We start from the raw sequence: 22,898 nt of genomic DNA on the forward strand, positions 1-22,898 counted from the left end.
GTCCAATGGGGATAGAGTTTCAGATTTGCAAGATGAAAAATTCCTGGAGATCTGTTGTACAACAATGATTAAGTGGATATACTTAACACTACTGAACTGTACAGTTAAAAGTGGTTAAGATGGTAAATTCTGTGTTATGTAGGTTTTTAAAAAAATGTTTATTTTTGAGAGAGAGAGCATGAGCAGGGGAGGAGCAGAGAGAGAGAGGGACAGAGGATCCGAAGCGGGCTCTGCGCTGACAGCAGAGAGCCCAACATGGAGCTCGAACTCCATGAACCATGAGATCACGACCTGCGAGAGATCATGATCTTGGCGGTTCGTGAGTTTGAGCCCCGCATGGGGCTCTGTGCTGACAGCTCGGAGCCTGGAGCCTGCTTCAGATTCTGTGTCTCCCTCTCTCCCTGCCCCTCCCCATGCTCACACTCTGTCTCTCTTTCAAAAATAAATAAACATTAAAAGAAGTAAAAAAGTCTCTCTTCCTGTTTTTTTTTTTTCCCTGTCTGGTTCCCCCATTCCTCCCCCAGAACCTGATGCTCCTCCCCCTCCCACCCCATGCAGCCACTCTGTGTCCTATCATCTGAATCGTTTCTGTGCTTTGTACCCACGTCCGTTTTCACAGGTGCTAACAACTGTTGATTGACTTTTTTGCCTCGCACAGTAGGAAGGTGCCCAGCTTGGGTTGGCATGTCATGGCATCCACTGAACTGTTGTAGGAGTGAACGAATGAATGGCAGAGTGGAAGGTAGAGTCGAATATTTATTTCACACTTTTCCAGTATAATGGGCAGTCATCGGATCTTGTCACCTGTGGACTGACAAGTGAGGAATTCACTTCCTTTACCTAGTAGACGTGCAGTTATGCATGGAGTCTGAGGCACACACAGATGGGAGGCTGAGGGCAGGAACCTCACGCAGGGGCAGGCGCACCCGGCTGGATTCTTCGGATAGTCTGAAGGAGATTATTCAGGCCGCTTGTTCCTCAGATTTACCGCCTTCCGAGGACAGTTCTGGGCTTTCCATTAGATGAGATCTGAACAGGTCTTAGATATACTTTCTCTCCTTTGATTCTGAGATACCCTCGGTCGTGACACACATCCCTCGACATCATCTCGGGGTCGGAGGAGACAGAACCTCTGCCATGTTAAGTTGTGTTAATAGTAAGACACGTGTAGGAGCGAGGGGACACTATGGCTGTCACAGGAATGGAAGAAATAAGGTGATTACAAGGACTATTGCTAAGTTGGGTGCTGGGTGGTTGATGCTCATAGGACCTCCTCAGGGGAGTCAGGAGTGCACTTGCACGTGGGTAGGGAGGCTGGTCTAACCAGCTTGTCATAGGTCTTTTTTTTAGTCCCCGCATGGGGGAGAAATCCATACAGTGGAGACCTCTCTCCTAAGGCTGCCACTGCTCCGAAGGGCAAGTGGGATTTAAGGGAAAGAAGAATGTTCTGGAATCAGGCAGAGCTAGATTCCGCTTCCAGGCTGTGAAAATTCCAGCAAGATGCTCCTCCTGTGTTAGCCTCAGTTCCCTTCCCTGTAAAATGGAGCCGTGACAATACCTGTCTCCTGGGGGTGTTATGAAGATGAAAGAAGTTATTGCTTGTGTCGTGTCTAATGCACGTAGGAAACGCCGATATTATTAGCTATGTTATTTTTTCAGTCCCTGTGTAATCTCTTGCCTGCGCTGTAAGCTGGGGACCACAGTGACCGCTGTGCTTCTCACTACTCGGGGCTGCGGGGAGATTCAGCGTAACTGGAGGTGGCAGAAGGTCTGGTGCCCACACAGGGCCTGCGTGGTACCTAGTGAGCACTTAGCAATGGGGCTCCCGGCGGGGGAGGGGTGAATACCTTCCCTTGCAAAATCCTTTCCATCCTCCAGCTGGGTGAGGCTGGGACCCTGAGGTGCTGCCCCTGGAAGGTGACTCTCAGGCCTTGACTGTGGACAGTGGACAACAGTGTGATGACTGTGTCCGTGGTGCTGGCCTTGCTGAGAGGCTGCTGAGTCAGGACTCTGGGCGCCCTTTCTAGTTGTAAGTGGTTATGATGGTGGCACTTGTCCGTCCCACATCTGCTCTGCTGGCGCTCCCCACATCCTTGTCTGAGGGCCACCCCCACGAGTATTAGTTCCCTGGCACTTCCGGCCTGCCCCTTGGCGCCTGAGAGCAAGCCCTTGGGCAGAAAGTCTCAGATGTTGCTTACAGTAGGATGCACTTGGCCTTTAATGGACTTGTAAACATCAATGCAGCGTGTGTGGTCACATGATAGTCTGCTGCCACCATTTTCTAGAAGTGGCAGAAGTGACGTTTATGGGGGCGACTGAGCGGCTCAAGTCGGTTAAGCATCTGACATCGGCTTAGGTCATGATCTCAAGGTTTGTGAGTTCACGCCTTGCATCTGCTGTCAGCACAGAGCCTGCTTCGGATCCTCTGTCTCTCTGTCTCTCTGCCCATTCCCCGCTGGTTCTATCTCAAAATAAATAAAAATAAACTTAAAAAAAAAAAAGGAAGTGAAGTTTATTGTCCCAAGTCACACAGCAATTAGGTGGGAGCACCTGTGCTGGAACAGAAGTCTTCCTGCTCCTGAGTCTGTCTTCTCTCCCCTGCTTGAAGTCCCCCCCAGTGCTGGGCTGCCCGCAGCGCCCTGCCCCTACACAGCGTGCAGGGGTGCAGCCATCCAGACGGCTCCGTGCTCCACAGGCTCCCTGAGAGTAAACACGCAGTTGTTTGAAAGGACCTCGATCGCACTCTTAAGACAGCTGGCAGCACAACAAAACCCCAGCACCCACACATTCCACACTTGCTGTTCTTCCCGGGGGACCCTGAAGGCAGGGTGTCCTTTGGTTTAGGCACAGGCTGAGGTCAGCCTGCTTTTGCCAGGGTGGGGAGTGGGTCATGTAGCAAGTGAGTGAGCCTAGTGGGCCTCCCAGTGCTTCCAAGGGGACTTAGTGGTTCTCTCCTTGGCTCACTGAAGCTGTGTGTCTGGTGTTCATTTATTTTCAGATTGACAGAGTTTTCAGGATGCAACTTTTTAAACTGGTGAGGATTGTTACTCACTTAATTGTGGTGTGTAGGCTCCCATGGCACCCAGTACTTTGCCTTTCTCTCATCACACCTGGGGTTATTTGATTAATGGGGCTCTAAGCAGAGACCATGGCTGTTGCTAACCGTCATTATCTCCTTGACATTTAGCGTAACACCTGTTTTTTCAGTAAATGAGTAGATGAGTGGATGGATGCATTTCTCCAACGGATGAGTGTCATTACAGGAAGCTCTGGCCAGTGGGAAAGAGTATCCGGTAGGCACCTAATAACATGTGTGAGGCAGGTGCTGTGACATTGTGTGAGACTGCTTAGGAGCGGTCATAGCATCTCTTGTTTCTGTCCCTGTCCCACCCGCCCCCGACTGGATGGTGAGCCCAGCCAGCCTCGACTTGGCCTCCTCACTTACATAGGATGTAAGATCCCTGGTCACAGTCATCATGAATTTATAATCCAATAAGACAGTGATTCTATCTAGTCTTTTGGATCGTGGGTCCTTCACTGACCTCTTCTTTGGAGAGGAGAGACCCAAGCCATCTCTGATTTTTGTCTTAGCCAGCAAGTGAGGCAGAGGGAGGGCGTCCAGGCTAAGGTTCGTAGGTGTTCGCACCTCAGTCTTTCTTGGCTTTCTTGGGGGTGGACTTCCATAGAGTCTCATCTGCTTCCTTCTGTATCATACTTGATTGGATAGTCCTGGGCAGAGAGAGTCATTAGGAGCGGCCCATCCCAACCACTGGCTGGCAGGCAGTGGGAGGACAGATGAAGAGAAACAGCAAAGAGTCCAGTGTTACATGGCATTGGTATGGAATGCCCATGGCCGACTCAAGACGACCTCAGCATTCACCAGTTCACTGTTCAACAATCGCTGGAGAAGAGGTTTGACTTACCTATTTTAAACAATCAGGAAATAATAATGGGGTATAGTCAGTCTCAATTTATACGGTTTCTGTAGCATAGTGAGGAAAACCCTGAGCTTTTGAGGTCAAGCCATTCCAGGTTTGAATCCTGAATCGGCCACCTCCAAGTAGCCGCGTGACCACATGTTACCTAACTTCTGTGAGCCTCAGTTTTCTTATCTGTAAAATGCAGACGATCTCAGTTCCTTGCAGGATTAGGGTGAGGATTGAGTGAGGGGCCAACGTGCTGTGCCGAGAGGGGTCTGGCGCGTAGAAAGTGCCCAGTAGGGGTCACTGTTGCTGCTGTTACCTGCTGTGAGAGTTCAAGATGGCTGGATTGTTGAGGAAGGCTCTTGGAAGAGAGGGAATTTCAAATGGGACTGAACAAATTGGGCTTCCAATAGATAAGAGGAAGATTGACATAAATAATATGTATTCAGGCTATTTTCTCTAGCTCCTTGATTTTCTAACCTACAACTTCCACAGACCAGGAAAGACTCACATCAGTAAATAGGCAAAGTGTTTGCCATGATGTTATGGGAAAAAAAGACATTGTCCCAGCTGTAGCCAGCTGCGGATGACTCAAAGTTCATCATATCCTCTCTAAAAGGATACACATCCCAACATCCGTGAAGTTGCTTCTGTTGAATAAAACTCAACACCGATTTGGGGCCTGGCCGTCAAGAGGGGTTTATGTACCAAGTGACACGTGGGAATCGCTGTTCCGAATGACATACCGTAAGTTACAGGATAGAATTTCAGTAGAAGAAGCAGAAACACGGGTGGATAAAAGATGTGATGCTCGCTGGCGATGAATTCTGGTTCACGCCCTCAATCTCCCGTCACTGGTGGCCGCGGGAAATGAGAGGTTGTAAAGAAGGGCATGGGGTTGGTACCACACGTTCGCTTACTCTGACATGTAAGTATTGAGCGCCTATTTACAGGTGCTGTGTGTCTCCTCCTTGTATCTTCGAGCCCAACCCAGAAGGCACTGCAGGCCAGTGTGGATTTCCCTGGAAGGCTTTCTACCCTCAGCCTCAGGTCACACCCTGGCTGTGCGGGGCCAAGAGGTGGGAGTTGTGCCGAAATGCTCCAGTTCCCCTACCCCAGCATGGTGGTCTTGTGCTGTGTTCTCCACCTGTGTCACAGGGGCTCCCATGGGACTGAGCTCCAGGTGCCTGAGCGGGAACCTGCATAGCTTTGGACAAGTTCCTTAACCTCTGAGTTTCACCTTCTTGTAGGCTGGCCGTAAGGATCAAGTGAGACCGTAATATCACTACCCACCACTGTTCGTTCCCATTTATTCATCAGATGCTGGGAACTGAGCATTTTGCTCAGTGCTTTAACTGCATTTCCTCACTGATTCCCATGGCGACTGTATGACATAGGGACTTTAATGACCCCAATTTTAAAAGGAAACCATCGGGGCACCTGGGTGACTCAGTCAGTCCGTCAAGCGTCCGACTTCAGCTCAGGTCACTATCTCACGGTTTGTGGGTTCGAGCCCCGCGTCGGGCTCTGTGCTGCCAATGCGGAGCCTGCTTGGGATTCTCTCTCTCCCTCTCTCTCTCTCTGCCCCTCCCTTCCTCAAACATAAATAAACATTTTAAAATAAATAAATAAATAAATAAATAAGTAAATAAGTAAAAGAAAACTGTAGTGTGAGAAGTTAACTCTTCAAAGAGCCATATTCTGAATTCTAACACATGCAGTTGAGGGCCAACTTTTAATAATCAGCGAGGCTGTTACAGTATAGCATCCAGCAAAGAAGCTGCTGCTATTTATTCTTATTCTTATTCTTATTACTATTATTAGCAAATGCCTAGCAAATACTAGGCTCTGTCTGTTCATTGAATTATAAAATAATGAATAAATGAATGTGTATTGCTTGACATCATGAACTCTCTTTTGCCCTCGGCTCTGACTTCAGGCAGTAAGAACAGTCTCGGGCACATGGTAGGTACAAAAGCAGATAGTTGTTGAATGACTGATGGAAGGAACGAATGCAAAGGGGAATTTTTAAAAATTACTGGTAGTTCCCTGGTTCCGAGGAAATCGTTAGTTGAAAGGCATTGTTTCATTCTTACAAAAACCAATCCCAGAAAGGAAATAGCCTTAAAGTGCCAACAGTATTTATCTCTCGGTGTTAGGATGACACCAGATTTTACTTTTGTGCCTTAGTATTTTTCGTGATGGACCTGGATTACTTTTACCAATAGAAAACATCTCTGTTTGAGAAGCAAACGACGCAGCCTCAGAAGGTAAACAGGTCTAAAAGCCGCGTGGGCGAGATACTGACCTACATGCAGCTGCTAACCTGCCCTGAGTGGTTTCCAAGTGGGGGCAGCAGGATGTCAGCTGACTTGGGGGCCACACCTCACACAGCTCTGTCACACGCCATCTCTCTGGAGTTTCACACCAGCCCAGCGACGTGGGCTGGGTGCGGACTAGTGGCCTCGTGTCACAGACAAGGGGCCTGAGAGCCACAGAGGCTCACTGACCAGGATGAGGCTCCGCTCGGGTAGAGCTGGACTGGAATTTGGGGAGATTGGACTTGAAGCCCAGTGGCCACCTGCTATAGCCCAGCAGCCTCTCCTGAAGACCCATCGAAGGACATGGGACAAGAGTGGAGGTGGGTCAGTGGACCGAGGGCCCACGTGGTCCATCTTTGAGCATCTGTGAGAGACCCTTTTGGGGAAGAGAAGCCTGGCTTGGACTTTTCGAGTCCGAAAACCTGGGTTGGAATCCCAGTTCTGCCACACACTGTTGGACACATCATTTCACATCTCGGAGCCTCAACTTTCTCACCTGTAGAGGTGGCCCAGTGCTGTCTACCTTCCAGGATTATTGTGAGGGTCACATTGGCACCAAGTAGGTGTTCTGTAAGTAGGTATTCTTTGCCAGTCGCCTCTGCTGTCCATGTGCATGACCTTCATTTTTTCCAACCCGTGTTGATACTTGACAGGGTCCATAAATTAGCATTTCCATTTGTATTAGTTTAAAAAAACCCCAGCAACTCAGAACTGCAGCGACTTGCTTGACAACAGATCTCCGTATTCAAGTTCATGGCTCTGTGACTTGTCTGATCTAGGCCGGGCTCAGCTTGCTCAGGGTGGCCTTCTGGTTGGGTTCAGATCTGCTCTGCGTGTTACCAATCTGGGGTCCAGACTGAGAGGTAGTAGCTAACGGCGTCTAGGGAGATGTAGTCCTCCCACGGCACATCACAGGGGTGTAGGAGGGATCGACCTGGGACCACACACTCCCTGCCACTTGCATCCATCCACACGCCATTGCTTAAATAAGGCGCCATGGTCCAGTCCAGGGTCCAGTGGGGAGGAGGAATAAACACCCCCGACCCTAGTGGGAAGTGGTACAAAGTCACATGACCAAGGGCACAAATGTGTAACAGATTCAGGGTGGGAATGAAGAAGTAGGAGCAGTGACTCAGTCGTGCAGTGTTGCAGCCTCCACACTCGGGGGTGGGGGGGGGGGGAGTGAGGAAAGCAAAGGAACAGCAGGTTGAGGACCGGGCTGGGAGGGGCACTGACGACTCCTGCAAGTAACAGGGCCTGAGTTGTGTGCAGTGAGGTTGGGATTGGGAGGGGAGTAGTCCACGGAGGTCTCCGATTCGGAGGAAAAGCAGGTTATTTCCTCTTACTCGTATACCACTCTGTTTTGGGAACTATAGCTTTCGTAGTAGGTTTTGAAATCGGGAAATAGGAGTCCTCCAACATTGCCCTTCTTTTTAAGGATCGATTTGGCTTTCCCGAACACATGGCATTTCAGGTAAGACTGGCAATTCTCCATCCAATTTAAAAGTCTAATTCAAGGTTCAGGAAGATTCAGTCAATCATTATTGGCATTTTAGCTTGAAGGAAGTGGCTTGATCATGTATTCCACAAATATCTATTAATATTGTGGTGAGCACTGTGTAATTGGTGCTGGGGACACATCGATGAGGAAATCCTAACACTTTTTTTTTTCATTCTTTTAAAATGTTTATTATTTATTTTTCTTTTTTTTTTTAATTTTTTATATGAAATTTATTACCAAATTGGCTTCCATGCAATGTTTGTTTATTTTTGAGAGAGAGACAGAGTGTGAGCGGACAGGTAGAGAGAGAGGGAGACACAGAATCCGAAGCAGGCTCCAGGCTCTGAGCTGTCAGCCCAGAGCCCGACGCAGGGCTTGAACCCATGAACCATGAGATTACGACCCATGCCGAAGTCAGACGCTTAACCGGCTGAGCCACCCAGGCGTCCCCCCGCCCCCGCCAACACACTCTTTATGCTCATATAGCGTATAATTGAATCCAATCAACAGATGTTAGTATTCACACTAATGAATGCATAATTATGAATGAAAACTGAAATACATTCCATGATCTAATCTGGAGGAACAAGAAGAATTTCCCTGAAGAAGTAAGGTTTCAGGAAGTACAGGAGTTAACTAGGCAAAGATGGTAAGTGAGGAAGCCTTGTAGGCAGAGGGAGTAGCATGAGCAAAAGACCTGAAACGGAAGGACCTTGGCACGTCCCAGAATCTGAAAGAAGATTTCTCTATAGCAGTGAGTTTGAGTGCACAAGAGGAGGCCAGAGAGACGGACGAGAGGGAGCCCGTGTTACATGATTTCAGTTTTATCCTAAAGCACTAAGGAACCATTGAAGAATGTTAAGCTGGGGTGGAGAGCTGGGGGGTGATGTAATCAGACTGGTGTTTAAAATTTTTCATTCTGCTCCTCAGTCAATCATAAGGCATAGAGCTTATTTGGATCTGGATTTTAAAAAACAATTGTTTGAAAAAACCATTTTGACATTTATGGGACTATTAGAAATCTGAAAATTGGGTATTTGGTGAGGACAAGGAATTAAATAATTTTTTTTAGGTGTGGCGATGGTATTTCAATGATATTTGCGTAAAAGACCTGGTCTTGCAGATGCATGCTGTTCTAATTGTGACTGAAATGGTGAGATTATTTGCTTGGAAATAATAGCGTGGGAGAGGAAGGATTGGTTGTGAGTTGGTGGTGGTCGGGGCTGGGTGGTAGGTGCACGGCTGTTCAGGATATTCTCTGTTTTTGTGTCTACAAAAGTCTCTACAGTAAAAGGTTAAAAAAAAACCCATGGAGATGATTCTGGCTTCAGTGTGGGGGGGACCAGACTGCAGGGGGAGAAGTGGGGATGAGAGGAGACCAGGAAGGAGGCAGTGGTAGCCACCCAGGTGGGAATGGTGGAGGCTTGGTCCTGGGCTGTGTTGTGAGGATGGGGAGAGAGAGAGAGAGAGAGAGAGAGAGAGAGAGACAGAGAGAGAGAGACAGAGAGAGACAGAGAGAGAGAGACAGGCTGAGAGATCTTTAGGAAGTAAATGAGACAGGACTGGGGATGGGTTAGGAAGACGGTGGGTCAAGAGTGTCCCCAGGTCCTGGCCCCAGTGGAGGTGCCACTCTGAGCTAGGGATCCCTGGAGAAGGACCCAGCAGATGTCTTGGCTCATCTTGTTTTCACTCCCTACCTCTATTTCTCCTCCATTCTGCAAATATTGAAGCTGTTCCCTTACGTAACACCTTTTATCCCAGACTTCCTGTGCTCTGTGCACTCAGCAATTAAGCTTTGGTATGCATGCATTAATTAAAATCCTTTCTCAGGTTCAGAGGGGCTGTCCTGAAATATGTATATTCATATGGCTGTACCTCCTCCCTGGGCTGGTTCCCTGGGCTGGGGGAACACCTCCACGTTCCCCGTGGGCACAGAGCTGCTTGGGTCTGTCTGTCGCACCTGTGAGCACGCTTTGATTTCATGTTTAGAGAAATTAATGACTTGTAAATTGCTCTCCGCTGTAGAGCTAGAAATAGAACACACGAAGGCTCCCTGAGCATTCGCACAGATCCAAGGATGGCGATACCAGCTCCAAAGTGGATCGCCGAAACAGTGGTTTGCTGGCTCTTTTCCTTCCCGTTCCTGGACGGCCACTCAGTGGTGTAGGAACATTCCTAACAAGGATGCCAGCCTCCAAATGAAATCACGTGTTGGTCTGAGACCATGTCTTCTGCCCGGTCCCACTGGATGACGCTTGTCCCCTTTTCTCCTGCCCCCATCCAGGTAATTTTCTGATGTGACGGCTGAGACATGAGATCTTCAGCCTCCAGGCTCTCCAGTTTTTCGTCGAGAGATTCGCTATGGAATCGGTGAGTGGCCTCAGCCCATCCTGTCTAGAGCGCACAGCCTGGGAAATGTGGAGGGATTCTTGGGGCGGGGGTTGAAATGCGAAATTTGATCAAACTGCAGACGAGAATCTGACAGAGACACGGTGGGTGTGAATATTAGTGGCAAACAAATGTGTGGCATTTGTAAGGCTGCAGGCTTTTCAGAGTGCTTGCTGCCACATCACCTGTGTCCTTTGTGCAGAAGGAAATGTCAGGGTGGTGGTACCGGATGAAGTCAGGAATAGTAACAAGGATGACACTTGTCAGGGATAGGTGCTATTTTCAGCCGAGCGACTCTTTAGAAACATCGTTCAGTCCACCCAGTAATCCCACCAGGTAGGAATTGCTACATTCATTTTACAGGTAAAGAATGTGCCCAGCTGGATTTGAAGTCAGTTTTTCCTGATTCCGGGTCTCCTGCCTTTTTCCTCTTTGCCATGTTGCCTCTTGGTGGAGGTATGATTTGCCCCATTTTGCAGCTGGAAATACTGAGGCCTGGTGTAGGGGCATGTGATGGCATCCGAGGCATCTGGCCTCAGTGGGTGGAAGTTTGTGTTAAAGGATGATAAAAAATTAGAGTGGACAAGAAGAGGCAGAGAAGAGTCATAGAGTCTGAGAATCTTAAAGTTGCCAGGGTCACGTGATGCAGGATGGGTCTGCTGTGACTGGTGTTTCTCAGAAACCAGCTTGGTGTGGTGGAAAGAGCATGGGTGCTGGAGGGAGTGGTGGAATTCTGGCTTTGCCACCAACTTGCTGTGTGACCTCAGGCAAATCGCTGACCTTCTCTGTTTCTTTCATCTCTGAAAGGGAAATCCTTGGAGGCAGGGAGACCAACCTGAGGGGCTTCAGTGTGACCCCAACATGAATTGACAAGGAACTGTTCCTACCTTCCAGGGTTGATGAGGCTTTGTATGCTTATGTTCACAGTATATCTGTTGGGGGGGATACACAAAGTCATGTTTCATTTTGTTTTGTTTTTAAGGCAAGAGTCCCAACACAAAAGTGATAGTTTTGCAGGGGTCTTTTCAGGTGATATTAATTATAGTTGCAAAAACCCAATGCGTTATTGAGGATTAGGTTTTGCTATGAATCCTGTAAAATCTAAATGAACATTGGCTTAAAGAAGATATTAGGTATATTTCTCCCTTACCTGAAAGTTCAGACACAAGTCTTGCAGGGCTGCTATGGCAATCTGCGCGACAGCCGGGCATTTGCTCTTTTTTCTCTGCCATGTGGCCTTCATTCCCAAGTCACCTCACGGTCCATTGTAGCTGCTGCTGCTCAGGACATCGTATCTGTCAGCAGGAAGAAGGCAAGAGAAGAAGAAAGGCAGGCTCTCTCCATTTAAGGATGCTTCTGTGTAATGCATCTGCTGCTTCTACTTATATTCTGTTGGCTGGAATTTAGGCTCTGCACAGCTGCAAGGAAGGCTGGGAAATGTGGTCTTTATTCTACGAGACCACGTGCTTGCCAAAATGGAGAGTTGCTCCTTGTACACAAAGAAGAGAACCTTAGAGGACAAACCTTTCTTTGCCAAGCAAAGAGTTACGGAAAGATTGCTTTTAAGAGGAGAGGCTCGGGGGCGCCTGGGTGGCTCAGTCGGTTAAGGGTCTGACTCTTGATTTTGGCTCAGGTCACGATCTCCCGGTTTGTGAGTTCGAGCCCCTCGTCGGGTTCTGCACTGACAGTGCGGAGCCTGCTTGGGATTCTCTGTCTCCCTCTCTCTCTCTGCCCCTCCCCTGCTCACTCACTCACTCACTAAATAAATAAATAAGTAGAAGGAAGGAAGGAAGGAAAGAAGGAAGAGTGAAAGAGACAGAGAAAGAAAGAGGAGAGGCTCTGTGGCCAGATTGCTGGTGTTTGAACCCTGGATCCATGGATCCCTGGATCCGTAGTTAACGTGACCTTGGGAAAGCCACTTAACCTTTCAGGGCTTCAGTGAAATGATACTTTGTGCATCTTCATAAGGGTGGCTTCGAGCGTTAGAGGAGTTAAGGTAGAGCACTTGGAACAGTGCCTGGAACGTTCGTAATTGCTGTCGAAGCGTTAGCTATTCCTGCTCCTGTCGCTTCTGCTGTTAACATCGCGGCTTCTGTTACCGCCATTACTCCTCTCCTGTTACCACCACTTTCACAGTCACTGATCCTGCTGCTCCTACTGTTGCAACCCCCTGTCCTAACTCCCTCTCCTGTTACTTCTGCTGCCCTGGCTGCTGCTGGTACCGTGGCCATCACTACTTCCACGACTTCGAGCGTTAGCGCTGTACCTCTGTGGTTGGCCAGGCACCGCACCCACGTTCTAAACACAGCGTGGCAAGCCTCGTTTTCCCAGCGTGAAGCAAAGAGTCAGCAAGGATAGGTAACTCAGGAGGTGTCCTGCAGCTGGCAGGGGTGTGGCTTACCCCCAGGTGGTGAGGGTAGCGGCGGGAAGGGAGCCCGAGGCCTGCTCCTGAGGTTCCGCGGATGTTCCGTTTCCCCGCTTTGGGTGCTGGTTACACAGGTGTAAAAATTCCTTGGATGGCACACCTATGACACAGATAATGAAAAAAAAATTTTTTTTTAATGTGATTGTTTATTTTAGAGAGAGAGCAGGGGAGGGACAGAGAAGGACGGAGAGAGAGAATCCCAAGCAGGCTCTGCGCTGTCAGCGCAGAGCCCGATGCAGGGCCTGAACCCACGAACCGTGGGATCGTGACCTGAGCCGAAACCAAGAGTCGGAGGCTTAACCGACGGAGCCACCCAGGTGCCCCTGTGACACAAATAATTATATGTATTTATGTTATACTTCAATAGAAGCACATCATGGGGCACACAGAGCACGAGCGAAACCCACACCTGCCTGGTTGGCTCTCTTAACTGTAAGCTGCTACCTTTGTTTCTTTTTGTTCGTGTGTTGGCTCTTTTGTATGATGTGCGCCTCCACTGCTTATTATCTAGGTGGCAGGGGCCTGGGCCAGAGCGCCTGGGGATACGAAGGAGCAAGCAGCAGGCATGGCCGGTTCTCGTGGGGCTTTCTGTTCAGAAGCAAAGCAAAGGGCTAAATGCCATACAGATCAACTGCCCTAGGGTTAGGCTCCGCGTGCGACCCCCCTGGGGCCAAAGGAGGGCGTGCAAACTAGTCCAGCCACACACAGGGTCTGTGTCTGCTAAGATAACGTAGGTGTCCCCCTCAACCGCCTCCTTCGACAGGCAGGAGAGATCCAGCATCTGGGGGTGAGCCGATCACGTGAGGGCAACATCCGGTAACAGAAAGCTGGTTCCTCCCTTGCCTGTTAACCACCACTGAGAAGGGGTCAGCTCTGCTTTTTTGTGTTTGTCACTCTGACGATTGCTATGCTACACTTGGTGTCTGTGGAGCAGAGGAGAGTCGGAGCTGGGAGTTCAGGAGACAAGAACGGGGATCCCACAGGAGCAGAGATTCTCTACATGCATTGAGGCCTACGTCCAGCGACCTCATACTTGGTCTGGTGGGTTATTAATGTGAACACATGTGTGAACGAATGGCTGAAATCACACCTCGCCACGGTGTTATTGCCACTCCTGGGAAAGCTCAGGTCCGGGGGAGTGAAGAGTAACGTGGTTCCTTTTTCTCACCCCACATACCACCAGGAGAGCAGTTGGAAGCAGAACTGAATTCTGAGCCAGCAGTAGAAATCAGGGTTTTCCTCCGGATGTGGAAAGTAACCAGCCGAAACTTGAGACCCTCCGTTAGGAGGTTTACCAAGCCCCAGAGAAACCTTCGTGACCTCCCCCACCCCCGCCTGCCTTTGCTTCTCCAAAGGGTCAAGGCAGACGCCCCGTTGTTATCATGCTGCCAGCTGTCAACCCAAATTGAATTTCCCTGAGCCTGGTTGATGTCCCTTTTTGGCCACAGGGCAGGGGTCAGGAATGAGGGCTGTGCATGGACGGGAAATGTGTCCCTCGGGCTGAACGCAGAAGCGTTGACCTCTCAACTCTGAGCTGCATTTCTAACATTGTTGGGAGGGTTGGAAAGCCTTACGATTTCTGGATGTGAAAGAAAAAGAAATGTGTTTTGGAAAAACCGCATTCGAGTTCCACTGTGAAAGCCCTTTCAGTATCATTGAGGCTGCTCACAAGTCACCGGGTTATTGCATGGCATTGGCCATTCCTTGGTTAGATACCTAAAGGGAAGAAGGTTTCACCTGGATGAGGGTTTGGGAAATTGTGTTTCTGATCTTGATGGTCTCCCTCCCTCTCTTCATCCCCCACCCCGGTTCAAATACATTAAGCAGCTACTGTGTGCCAGGCCCCCTGATGAATCCCTGGGAAACAGACGAATAAGATCCCCTGCAAAGCCTCCCTGAGCTTCTCATTCATCCACTTAAAAAAAATTCATTTCTGCAATGTTTATTGAGCACCTAATTTGCTCTGGTCTCTTGTCAAGATTAAAGATACAGTTCCTTCTCCGACCGCGTTTGTACTTTATTAGTTTCTTCACTTGCTCACTCAAACACATTGTCAGCACCCTACTACGTGCCAGGGAGTTGGCTCCAGTTCCTGGGACCCCGAGATGAACAAAATACCGCTTCTGTCTTGCTAGAGCTGGAAGGCCAGGCAGTGTTGAATTCATCTCTAGGGCTGCTCTAACAACATACTCCAAACTTGGTGATTAAGACAAGAGAAGTTTATTGTGTTGCAAAAAAAAAAATAAAAGAAGAAGAAAGAAAGAAAGAAATTTATGGACACCAGTCACCTTGGAATAAGGGCCTGCCTTACTCAGGTGTGACCTCATCTTAATTTATGTCTTAATTGCATCTGCAAGGACCGAGTTTTTTTTTTTTTTTTTAATTTTTTTTTCAACGTTTATTTATTTTTGGGACAGAGAGAGACAGAGCATGAACGGGGGAGGGGCAGAGAGAGAGGGAGACAGAATCGGAAACAGGCTCCAGGCTCTGAGCCATCAGCCCAGAGCCTGATGCGGGGCTCGAACTCACGGACCGTGAGATCATGACCTGGCTGAAGTCGGACGCTTAACCGACTGCGCCACCCAGGCGCCCCAAGGACCGAGTTTTTTTTGTTTGTTTTTTTTTTATTTTTTTTTTTTCAACGTTTATTTATTTTTGGGACAGAGAGAGAGCATGAACGGGGGAGGGGCAGAGAGAGAGGGAGACACAGAATCGGAAACAGGCTCCAGGCTCTGAGCCATCAGCCCAGAGCCTGACGCGGGGCTCTAACTCCCGGACCGCGAGATCGTGACCTGGCTGAAGTCGGACGCTTAACCGACTGCGCCACCCAGGCGCCCCCCAAGGACCGAGTTTTTAAGTAAACTCACATTCATGGATACAGGCTCCAGGACATCAACATTTGGAGGGGGGGTGGGGTACACAATTCAGCATATCTCAACTATATACAATGATGCAAAGCCCCTACCAGAGCCTCTGGAGTGAGTGTGATCATCTTCCCCTTCCTTCCTTCACTTTCTCTCTGCGTCTAGAAGGTACGCACCCTCGAGGTCAGAGACTGTGGCTCTGAGCGAGTGATTCTGGATTTTGTGCCAGGGAAGTGAAGCGGACATTTTCATGGCGCACTTACAGAGAGAGTCTGGTGTGGTCCGAGTGATGGGCAGGGCTCTTTCCCGCCACTGTCATTTGTTTTTGTTTCTTGGGGTGGTTGATTGAGGGTGTCATGGGGACGCCTGCCTTGACTGGAAGGCCTGGCTTGGTGGGTAGAACTGTGGCCTCCTATCCTGGTTCAGCTCTTGCTGGTTTTGTGAACCTGGGTGCATTTGTTCACCTTTCTCTGTTTCAGGCAGCCTGTCTGTACCTCACCCTACGGGTCTTGTGAGGACCAGGGGGGATCGGATCTATAAAGCGTTCACAAGAGCACCTGGCCCATCGTAGCTCTTTGGTGCTCATTGGTGAGGACTGTGCCAAGGAATGTGACCCATCCAGGAGAGACGGCTTGCCCAGCTCATTTGCACATTCCCCTCGATGGAGACTTTTGTTCAGTACTTACTTATTAAAAAAAATTTTTTTCATGTTTATTTATGTATTTTGAGAGAGAGAAAGAGCTCAAGTAGGGAAGGGGCAGAGAGAGAAAGAGAAAGAAAAAGAGAGAAAGAGAAAATCCCAAGCAGGCTCCACACTGTCAGTGCAGAGCCTGTCTCAGGACTCAAACTTATAAGCTGTGAGATCTTGACCTGAGCCGAAATCAAGAGTCAGGAGCTTAACCGACTGAGCCACCCAGGCGCCCCCTTTGGTTCACTATTTAATGCCACTCACCGTCAGAACATTTCCGCGTAATCTTTCCTAAGGAAAGGCTTTTGGAAATACAGAAAATATCCCCGCCTCCACCCCAGCACGAAGATGTGCGTTTAAAATGGTAAACAGTTGGGGCGCCTGGGTGGCGCAGTCGGTTAAGCGTCCGACTTCAGCCAGGTCACGATCTCGCGGTCCGTGAGTTCGAGCCCCGCGTCGGGCTCTGGGCTGATGGCTCAGAGCCTGGAGCCTGTTTCCGATTCTGTGTCTCCCTCTCTCTCTGCCCCTCCCCCGTTCATGCTCTGTCTCTCTCTGTCCCAAAAATAAATAAATGTTAAAAAAAAAAAAATGGTAAACAGTTGTATTTTTTTTTTAATTTTTTTAACGTTTATTTATTTTTGAGACAGAGAGAGACAGAGCATGAACGGGGGAGAGTTAGAGAGAGGGAGACACAGAATCTGAAACAGGCTCCAGGCTCTGAGCTGTCAGCACAGAGCCTGACGCGGGGCTTGAACTCACTGACCGCGAGATCATGACCTGAGCCGAAGTCGGCTGTAAAATGGTAAACAGTTGTAAACAAGATAAAAGCCTGCCCTACAAGGAGGATTCAACAAATTAGAACAAAATGATAAAAAAAAAAAAAAAAAATTAGGGTAAAATACTGAAAAACAATGTAGTCATTAAAAAAGAAGATTATGATCACTTTTCTAAAGTTATGAAATGTTTGTAATCTAAATGTTACATAAAAAAAAAAAAATAAGTTTTAGGGCACCTGGGTGGCTCGGTCCATTAAGCGTCTGACTCTTGATTTCAGCTCAGGACATGATCTTTTGGTTTGTGAGTTTGGGCCCCACGTTGGGCTTTGTGCTGACAGCACAGAGCCTGCTGGGTTTCTCTGTCTCCCTCTCTCTCTCCCTCTCCCCTGCTCTGTCTCTCTCTCTGTCTCTCTCTCTCAAAGTAAATAAACCAACATTAAAAAAAAATTTTTTTAAGGAAATAATTATTTTTTAAAAAGTTTAATATTTTGAGGCAGTGAGTTAATTTCTCTGTGCTTCGGTTTTCTCATCTGTAAGATGGAGACAGGTCACAGTACCTTCCTGACCTAGGACTGAGGATTAAGTGGGACAATACACAGGAAGCATGTGATGGGCCCCTGGCACGTATTAGGTGCCCACCAACTGCTAATTGTTGTCTTTTATTTATCATTTGGTTTAAATCCTGTGCAAAATGTTCTTAGTAAAATATTTAGAATCAGTAACACAGATGAAACGCACGCATTGTCTCTTTCAGATACTTAGTCAAAGGGGCTGCGTCCTATCACTCAGCAAATGGGGAGCAGACCCTGTGTCAAGCACTCTTAGCCCACAGTGCGGTAGGTCTCTGTCTAGGGGTGTGATCAGAATCCCTTTCGAGGGCTTTTAAAAGAATACAGATGCTTGGGGATGCCGACTTAATAGATGTGTGGTAGACCCCAGGCATCTGCAGTCTTAAAAAAAGTTCCACGGGTGATTTTGATGCTCAGGATTGAGATAAGGCACAATCACTCCCCTCGAGAAGTTTGCAAACCAGATGGGAAGATGGGAACAGCGGGTGCGTTAAGAGATACAGCGTGATATAAGGATGATACAAGTTCTACAGAATGGGGCTCCCAACCCTGGCTCCCCTGCAGAACCCTGTAAAGATAAAGTCCCCCAGATGTATGGAATCAGAACCTCCCAGGGTGAAGCCTTTCCAGAAATTCTGATGGTCAGCTCGGTGCAGTGCTGTTGGCGAGGATTCTAAGTGGTAGAATAAGTCAAGGGAACCCAGAGGCTCCCTTTCGCCCTGGGATTGTCACAGAAGCTCCCTCTGTGGAGGTGTGGTTCCAGGTCAGGCTTTTGACAATGCCTCTCTGTGTCTCATCTTCCCGTCTCCCTCCCTCTGCCTCCAGCATTCGCCTGTGGCACATTGCGTAGATTGTGAATCAGGGTTCTTCCAAAGACATTGTCTCTAAGCCATGGGGCTGATATGTTTCTTCTCGTTGGTGTTGATAAATGCTTTAACACACACACACACACACACACAAATGTATTATTTACTTACCTAAAGCATTTTTAATTGTGCTGAAATACACATGACCTAAAATTTACCATCTTAATGATTTTATTAAGTGGTATCAAATATATTCATGTTTTTGGGCAACCATCACCACTATGCATCTCCAGAACTTTTCTCATCTTGCAAAACTGAACCTCTGTTCCCATTAACAATTCCTCACGTCCCCCTTGCTCTAGCCCCTGGCAGCCAACCAGTCTGTTTTCTCTCTTCATGAATTGGACGACTCCAGGTGCCCCATAAAAGGGGAGTCACATAGCATTGGCCTTTTTGTGACTGGCTTATCTTACCACCGTGTCTTCAAGATTCATCCATGTCGTAGCACACGTCAGAATTTGCTTCCTCTTTAAGGTTGGCTGATATCCCGCCATTACGGATGTACCACAGTTTGCTTCTCCATTCTTCCATTGGTGGACACGTAGATTGCTTCCATCTCTTGACTATTGTGAATAGTGCAGCTGTAAATATAGGTGCACAAATATCACTCCAAGACCCTGCTTTCCGGTCTTTTTGGGTATATACCCAGAAGTAGAGCTGCTCGATCATACGGTATTTTTATGTTTCTTTTTCTTTTCTTTTCTTTTCTTTTTTGAGGAACCTCCCTACCATCTTCCGTAGCGGCTGCACCATTTTAGATTCCCACCAGCGGTGCACAAGGGTTCCGATTTCTCCACATCCTCGCCTACACTTGTTATTTTCTGTTTTTGTGGTAGTAGCCATCCTAATGGATTTGCTGGTGAGTGCTTTTAGCAAGGACAAATCACTGTCAGCTTCATATTTCATTTATGTTATGTGGGCCAATTAAGCAATTCCCAAGCATTTATTTATGCTCTAGGCACTGAGTATACACACCTAAATAATACATGCATGATTCTTGCCTTCGAGGCTCTCGGAGTGTGTCGGGGGAAATAGATAGATGGCAGGTCATTTCTGGCCAATACGGAAGGTATAATACTGTTTCCTTAGGTAGCATATGAAGCCTTGAATATAGTTAAAAATGGTAGGAAATGATGACTGAATTTAGTGGCTTGGTGTAAAACACGTGAGGTACATTATTCAAGTGGATTTAGGGGTCTAGATGTTTGGGCTGTTCAGCAGAACTTTCTATAATGATGGATGTTCTGTGTGGTGTCCATTAGCCACATGTGACTGTTGAGCACTTAAAATGTGCTTAGTGCAACTGAGAAATGGAATTTTTAAAGTTTACTTAACCTTTTTTTTTTTAAGTTTATTTATTTTGAGAGAGAGAGAGAGAGAGAATGCACAAGCATGTGCTCAAGCAGGGAAGGGGCAGAGAGAAAGGGAGAGAGACAATCCCAAGCAGACTCTGCAATGTCGACACAACGCGCCCCCCCCCCCCCACTCGGGGCTCAGGCTCAATCTCCATCTCAAAAACCAGGAGATCATGACCAGAGCCAAAATCAAGAGTCGGGCGCTTAACGGACTGAGCCAGCCAGGTGCCCCCAAAGTTTAATTAGTCTTAATGAATTGAAATTGAAATTGAAATTAGCCGTAAGTGGCTAACGGCTAGTGTGCTGGACCGCACAGTAATGGAGATTCTCACGTGGTTCTCAAACTGGAACAAGCACGTGCGTTACCTGGGGATCCGGTTAAAGAGCAAACTCCCTCTCCTGTTTCTGATTCCTTCAGTTTGTAGTGAGGCCAAGCACTCCGCATGTTAAGCAACCACCACAGGTGATTCTGATGCAGGTGCAGCCTGAGAAAAGACGAGTCTTGCAGTTTTGAAACTTTTGTATCCGCAGAATATTTTCTTCATGTGCATGCTAAGAGAGGGCTTAGTGTATAAACCAGATGGGAGCAGAGCCGCTGTGGCACAGGCAGGGCAGCAAGCTGGAGCTCCGTGCACATGGGGGACCATGCCCCCCCCCCCACCTCCCCGAGGAGGCTTCTTGTCCAGCACAGCCTCACCTCTTCATGAATCTGCGACTCTGGGAGATGCAGGGTAGGATTGGGTTTTCCAATAGCCATATGCATGCCAGAACCAATTTTTTAAAAGTTTTACTTACTTATTTATTTTGAGAGAGACAGAGACCGGGCGAGTGGGGGGAAGGGCGGAGCGAGAATCCCAGGCAGGCTCTGCACTGTCAGCTCAGAGCCCGACACGGGGCTCGAACCCACGAAACCGTGAGATCGTGACCTGAGCTGAAACCAAGAGTCAGGTGCTTAACCGACTGAGCCACCCAGGCGCCACCCAGAACCAGTTTAAAACCAGTAGGTCCCCCGGAAACACAAGTGGAAGAAACACAATGTTTAGTTCAGGCCACTCGAACAAAAGTACCGCAGACTGAGGGGCTTCCACGACAAACATTTATTTCTCACGCTTATGGCGGCTGGGAAGTGCAAGATCAAGGTGCTGGCAGATTCCAAGTCCAGGGAGAGCCCACCCCCTGGCTCACAGATGACTGACTGTCTTTCCGCTGTGTCCTCACATGCTGTCTGGGGTCCCTTTGATAAGGACACAAATGCCAATCATGAAGGCTCCACCCTTATGACCTAATCACCTCCCAGAGGTCCTACCTGCTGGCGGTTAGGGTCTCAGCATATGAATCTGGGGGGACACAAACATTCAGCTCATAGCACACAATTGATACACGAGTGGGCCATTTCCTTCCTTGCCCTGGACATTAACATCTTGGCATCCCAGGAGGAATTGCAGAGCAGCGGTTATGAGCACTGAGTCTGACCTGTATGTGAATGCCAGTGACACCCTCAGAACTTTACTGGGTGGTCCTAGGCAAGTTTCTCCGTCTGCAAAGTGGGTATAACGATATCTGCCACATGAGTGACTATAGTTGGCCCCCCCCCTTCTTTTTTTGAGAGAGAGAGGGTACAAGTGAGCGAAGGGGCAGAGAGAGAGAGAGAGAGAGAGAGAGAGGGAGAGAGAAGTGGGGCTCACCTGAAGCGGGACTCGAGCTCACGCCATGGGGGACTCAGACTTACAAATCGTGAGATCATGACCTGAGCCAAAGTCAGATGCTTAACTTACTGAGCCACCCAGGTGTCCGGCTGACCCGTGAACAATAGAGGGGTTCAAGGCGCTGACTCCTCCCTCATGACTCTCCCCACAGCTTACCTACTAATAGCCTACTGTTAGCCGGAAGCCTTACTGCTGACATAAAGCGTTGATTAGTATGTATTTGGTATGTTACATGTATTCTTACAGTCAAGTAAGCTGGAGAAAAAAATGTGGAAGAAAATCATAAGGAAGAGAAAATGCGTTTACAGTGCTGTACAGCATTCGTCGGAAAAAAACCCACACAGTTCAAACCCGTGTTGTTCCAGGATCAACTATGCATGCAAAGCCCAGCAGTTGGCACTTACCACTCATTAGTATAACAACAATAACAGCAATAATAATAGCTGACACTGAACGTTTAACGTGAGCCAGGCGATTTACTCTCTTAAGCACTTGCTACTTATTAGCTCGTTTAATCCCACAACAGCCCTGTGAGGCAGATACTATTATTTCTGTTGTAAAGACAGGCTGACACTCGTGGAGGTTTGGGAAGTTGGCTGAGGACATGCTGCTGCGAAAAGGCAGAGGTGGAGGTCAGTTACAGGGAGTCTGGCCCCGGAGCCTGGAATGTCTACCATTTGCTACGTCCCTATATCATCCCTAGGTCCTCAGGAAAGCTGTTTAAGAGGAGACCCCTCCTCGAGTCTCAAAGCTTCAGAATTGCTCTGCGGGTCGGCTCAGCTCCCGGGAGGCATTTGCCCCAGCTGGCCACTCCCTCCCTCTAAAAACTCTGTTTTCTTTGGACTTGCATGGCACCAAGCCCGTTTGAATTTCTTCTTGGGACCCTGCCCCTTTTCGCAGCCTCTCAGCGGGGCGTCCCTGGCTCCAACCGACCTCATGGTGTTTTTGGAGACCCTGTGTGTGCTGACTAATTATATACTTCCAAACTCTGTGTCCGCTGAGCCTCTCCTCTGAATTCCAGACTTGATTATCCCAAACACCTGATTAATATCTCCATTTGGAAGTCTAGCAGGCACCTCAAGATTAAGCTGGCCAACATGGGTTATTCTTTCCACCGCTCCTGCGTGGGATCATGCTTTGCCCCGGCTTAACACCAGTGGCCCCGATGCCCCCTGCCCGTTTTACTTAAAATGAAATCCAGTTTCGTTACCGTGGCCCACAAAGGCTCCATTTCCTCAACAGCATTCAGTTGTCAGAGGCTGCGAGCACTGGCTATCTCAGGACTCTGCCTCGCGCTGTTTCTCTGCCTCTAGGACCACTCTCCCTGCACCTCCTGGCCCCCAAACCCCTGCTCTTTGTAAGAGTGACAAGTCTTGTCCTAGAGTCTCAGCTTAAATGCTACTTCCTCAGGTCTTTCCTCACCACTGCATTCCCTCTGGCTGCACCCTGCATGTTTTCTTCTAGCACTGCACTGTAACAATCTGGAATCATTTGTTTACTTGTGTGTGTCTGCCCC

The 22,898-nt window shown here is 48.4% G+C and overlaps 1 protein-coding gene across 8 annotated transcripts in view; it reads left to right on the top strand.

Annotated features, from left to right (window-relative positions):
* Positions 1-22,898, top strand: part of ASAP1 (ArfGAP with SH3 domain, ankyrin repeat and PH domain 1) — a 347,132-nt gene that overhangs the window by 23,263 nt on the left and 300,971 nt on the right. For 6 of the 8 annotated variants that reach the window (XM_045453665.1, XM_045453670.1, XM_045453666.1 and 3 more), the window contains exon 2: positions 10,030-10,115. The exons of the other annotated variants lie outside the window; for them this stretch is intronic. In XM_045453665.1, the coding sequence (XP_045309621.1) occupies positions 10,057-10,115 (59 nt within the window). In that variant the 5' untranslated portion in view covers positions 10,030-10,056. The remainder of the gene's footprint in view (positions 1-10,029; positions 10,116-22,898) is intronic. 8 annotated transcript variants of the gene reach the window in all.

The sequence above is a fragment of the Leopardus geoffroyi genome, chromosome C3, assembly GCF_018350155.1.
Source record: "Leopardus geoffroyi isolate Oge1 chromosome C3, O.geoffroyi_Oge1_pat1.0, whole genome shotgun sequence".
Taxonomy (NCBI): domain Eukaryota; kingdom Metazoa; phylum Chordata; class Mammalia; order Carnivora; family Felidae; genus Leopardus; species Leopardus geoffroyi.